Source organism: Nansenia antarctica (assembly GCF_963989245.1).
Source record: "Nansenia antarctica genome assembly, chromosome: 3".
Classification (NCBI taxonomy): domain Eukaryota; kingdom Metazoa; phylum Chordata; class Actinopteri; order Argentiniformes; family Microstomatidae; genus Nansenia; species Nansenia antarctica.
The window spans coordinates 48090126-48095125 of record NC_137688.1 but is presented as its reverse complement, the minus strand read 5'-3'; the positions used below and the strand labels follow the sequence as shown (position 1 = coordinate 48095125).

Below are 5000 nucleotides of genomic sequence, written 5' to 3'. Positions count from 1 at the left end.
ACAGGCTGGTTTAGGTAATGCGTGCGTCAAAAAAATCTCTCACAGGCGGAAACTACATCCCGAACGACAGTTCCTCAAGTGTCTTTTAGGAAATATTAGTTCCCACTTTTTATGAGATAGATAGATAGATAGTTTGACTGTGTGATAGATAGATAATTTGATATTTTGAAAGTGTGATCGATCGATAGATAGATAGTTTGATTGTGTGATAGATAACTTGATATTTTGAAAGTGTGATAGATAGATAGATAGATCGATAGATAAATAAAAAAGTGTAAAAATAAATAGGTATGTCTATCAACTAAAAATAAATAGGTATGTCTATCAACTTGCATTTCCATCATCACAGCAGTGTGGCTGGTGCAGTGGTTAAGGCAGCCAGCTAGAGTTCTGAAGGTTGTGTGTTTGAGACTTGATTTAATTGTACTTTTTCTTTTTCTTTTTACATTTAACCGAAGCCTTCATGCAAATCGATTTACAATAGATATATCTGTCTAAGTGAATAATAATAAGAAAAAATAATCTATGCCAAATCCAGGGTCCAGTTAGAAGAACATAATTTACTACTCAGAAAGGCTTCAAACACCATTGTAATCGTGTCAGTTCTTGTAAATTAGCCTGCACCATCATTTTATAGCCTACATACTTTTTTAGATGAGATTTTAGATTAGATTCAGACAACGAAATGCAGTAAAACGTGTGTCAGAAGAGGGATTTGAACCACCGTCTTAAAATGACGAATAATCTACCTCCTCCCACTTGGTCTGATTTTCCGTAAATACAACATCCATTTCCACTGTTATGCGGACGACACCCAGCTCTACGTTTCCTCCAAACCCACTTCCACCCTCCCTCCCTCCTCCCTCTGTGCCTGTCTACATGAACTTAAATCCTGGTTCACTTCAAATCTCCTCAAACTAAACAGTAATAAAACAGAGGTAATTCTCATTGGCTCCAAATCCACACTCACCAAGCACCCCAGTTTCACCCTCAATATAGACAACTCCTTGGTTTCCCCCTCCCCCCAGGTTAAGAGTCTGGGTGTCGTCCTAGACAGTACCCTTTCATTCCACTCCCACGTCAACAACACCATCCGGTCTGCTTACTTCCATCTTCGTAATATCAACCGCCTCCGCCCTTCACTCACTCCCAACAGCACTGCAATCCTGGTCCACTCCCTCGTCACTTCCCGCCTAGATTACTGTAACTCCCTTCTCTTTGGTCTCCCCCACAAACTGCTCCACAAGATCCAACTGGTCCAGAACGCTGCTGCCCGTATTGTCACCAGAACCCCTGTCATCAGTCACATCACCCCCATTCTACACCAACTCCACTGGCTCCCCATCAAACACCGCATCGATTACAAAATCCTTCTCCATACTTTCAAGGCCATCCATAACCTCGCCCCTCCATACCTGTCCGACCTCCTCCACATCAACATTCCCACCCGATCCCTCAGGTCTGCCTCCTCCATCAACCTGACCGTCCCCCCAGCCCGTCTGTCCACCATGGGGTTTAGAGCCTTCAGCCGCTCCGCCCCTCGCATCTGGAACTCCCTCCCCCCCGACATCAGGAACATTGATTCAATCTCCTCATTCAAAACCCACCTCAAAACCCACCTGTTTACGCAGGCATATCCGTGTTGATTTACTGTTCCCGTGCTGCTCTGCTGCTGGCTATGTTTTATACTGTATATTTCTATGTATTTTGTGTTTTGAATTTTGTGGCTGTTTTTAGATTTGTTGTTGTACAAATTGCGACCTTGAGTGCCATGAAAGGCGCCTTATAAAATAAATGTATTATTATTATTATTATTAAATACTATGGCAGCGGCCCATACCACTATGCCATCGTGACGATATGACGGTTTGTAGCCTGCTGCTCATATCACCACAGTAGTAAATATAAATTTATTAAAATATGAACATATAACAATAACTGGGGCTAGTATGACGCATTTAATCGGTCAGCAATTTCTTGCCAAACCATTTCCCTCGCCTTGTTAATTGCGGCAGTATTGCACTATTTTCCATCTTATTTTTCCATCTTCATAAAGATCAATAAGTCGGAATGCTGCGCAAAAGTAGGACCCCTGCAGAGTGGAGTATCTTCATTTCGACAGTTCGACACTTCGGGGCTCTTTATGTCTGCATGCACGCGCCCATATCGAGGATTTCTAAGCCGGTGTTCTGTGAACACTCATGACACAAGCCTGCACAATCACCTGAGGCTTGAATTCCAATCCCGAGTTGCCTGATCGCCTGATTAATTTTCAGCGCCGATATACTAATCAACGTTCGTGGAATAGCCTCCAGGAAGCTAACATGCTGTTGGTATTATGCCTAATATGCTCACACATCGATGAGCCTTGGGCGCCCAACACCCTGTCGCCGGTTTGTGGTTTGTCCCTCCTCGGATCACTGTCGGTAGGTACTCACCACTGCTGACCAGTCGTCTGGCCATAACAATTTGGCCCTTGTCAAAGTCGCTCAGGTCTTCAAACCTACCCACTTCTCCTGCATCCAAAACATCAACTTCAAGAACTCACTGTTCACTTGCTGCCTAATATTCAACCCCATGACAGGTGCCATTGTAACTATAAGATAATCAATGTTATTTACTTCACCTGTCAGTGGTCATAATGTTTTGGCTCATTGGTGTATGGTGAGGGGAGAGTCTATATCTGTTGTACTCACGTGGCTCAGCTTTGGTAGGGGGTGTGTGGCTAAGCCTCTCCAGGGAGTCACTGCTGCCCTCCTCCAGCACGTAGTCAAAGTTCAGGATGAACATCATCACCATGCCCTCTTCGTTCTTCACTGGGATGATATGGGTGTGGCACAGGAAGTCCGAGCCTACAAGAACAGGAAATAGTCACACACAGGGGTTGGAAGTTTCTTTGTCTGGAGCTGAGACCCTTAAAGACAGGTCTTGGTGCTGTTTGAGATCTGTCGGATCCATTAGTGGTGCTCAGCTCAATGGTTCGGGTCACTGTGGTGGAGTTTAACAGAGGGGTGTGTGCAACAGAGATGGTAAACTCACTCCTCAAGATGAAATACACCCCCCCCCCCCCCCCCCCCGTGCCACTGAATTGCTAGCATTTCAGTTGTGCAGCTGGTTAACATTGGGTAACACGTGTGTTGGCAATGCAGAGGACACAGGTTCGAAACTTGTGGCAGCTCAGAGTGAGAGAAAGCAATAATTGACGCCTGTTATACACATATGACATTTAGTGAGCTGTGCTACGGTACATGAATGCTATGAATTATGATCATCAGTGTGCTACGATCATCAATACTGTGACTATACATATCCTAAACGATCTTCATCGCTGAATGCATTAGGCCTCAGCCCCTCGTTTGATGAGTCGCCAATCAAACAACGCCAAAAATGATGGCGGTAATAACAATTATGGTTGACTGAAATGATACTAATCCCTCACTCATTAAGTTATCACTGTGAGGGAAACCAATGAGACGATGTTGCCGCTAATGCTCAATTAACATGCCTTAATGGTCCCCATTCATCAACAGGCAGCCTAGGACCTCCTCCATAGTTACTGGCAGTCACTAAGCTGAGTGACCAGGATGGGGACCGGACAATTTTTGGATCAACTTTATCGACAGCCTGACTTATAATTACTGTTGGGGCTGTCAAACGATTAAACAAATTAATCGAATTAATCGCATGGTTTGCTGTCATGAATCACAAATTAGCTGCGATTTCTGTTCGGTCAAATGTAGCCCTAATTAACGATTTTCATTGAACATCGGTCATTGGGTTGTAGATGTCATATGAAGGGGAGAAAAAAAGAAAATCATCTTCATAACATCTAATAGCATCTTATCAGCCAAGAACAGATCTCCATTAATAATGCAGATGAGTGAAGTCATTACTGGGATTGCTGATGCAGACTTATGTTTTATATATAGACCATACGCATCTCTTAAAAAGCTTCTCCCTCCCACACCGTTCAATGTCGTGCTGTCACCAGGTGCCTATTAATAGCGCGCCATGGACAAGAGCCCACAAGGCAAATAGCCCTCAGTGCACACACACACACACCCACACACACACACACACACCCCCACACACACATACACACACACACACACACACACACACACACACACACGCACACGCAGGCACACACACACACACACACACACACACACACACGCACACACACATACACCCCCCCCACACACACACACACACACACACACACACACACACACACACACACACACACACACACACACACACACACACACACTGCAGCAGGGAATTCTGTGCATACGATCTCCATACTATCTCCATACTAAAACAACATCATGCACCACAATAGCAGAACCAGCACTTCCTTCCACACGGCGGCTTGAAAAATCTATTTAGGGACCCTGGAATTCAGGAGGCATTACGATGACCCTCATAGTACATCAGTGTCAGCTATGTTGGACAGAGCCATACATTTCAAGGGGAACCGCTTGCAGCATCATCTTAAGTCCACATTCAAACAACGGGAGAGAATAGGGAGGGGTTTTCAAATGACTAAAACAAAAATAGAGGGGTTCTTTTTTTTCCCTTTCTGTTCAGCAGTGGGCTGCAATCTGTATTTTTTTCGGCAGGGAATTAGCTGGAGGGCTGGTCCCAATCCAAGACGTCTACTGTACGCACAAGGGGACATTTTACTGCACAGCACTGCTGCGGGCAGTACAGTAGATACACAGCAAAAGCGAGACTTTTGGAAGAAGAACAGATTAGCTCTTTAGCGACGGAATGCTTCCCAAATTTCACGCTTCTTTGATGGTAGCATAAGCAAGTTAAATAAGCTGCTAAATCCACCGCAACATACAGCCCATTACATCTTTACACATCTTGTGTGTGTGTGTGTGTGTGTGTGTGTGTGTGTGTGTGGTCGAGTTTGTGTCGTTATGTATTGTGGCCTTTATTCTACCTTGATTTGCATGTCTGTGTCTTTGCATGTGGCTGTCTGCATCTGC

At 44.6% G+C, this 5000-nt stretch overlaps 1 protein-coding gene across 1 annotated transcript in view; it reads right to left on the bottom strand.

Annotated features, from left to right (window-relative positions):
• Positions 1–5000, bottom strand: part of LOC308154160 (voltage-gated inwardly rectifying potassium channel KCNH7-like) — a gene marked incomplete at both ends in the record, with an annotated part of 56560 nt that overhangs the window by 37009 nt on the left and 14551 nt on the right. The window contains one exon of the mRNA XM_080527335.1: positions 2697–2852. Within this exon, the coding sequence (XP_080383461.1) occupies positions 2697–2852 (156 nt within the window). The remainder of the gene's footprint in view (positions 1–2696; positions 2853–5000) is intronic.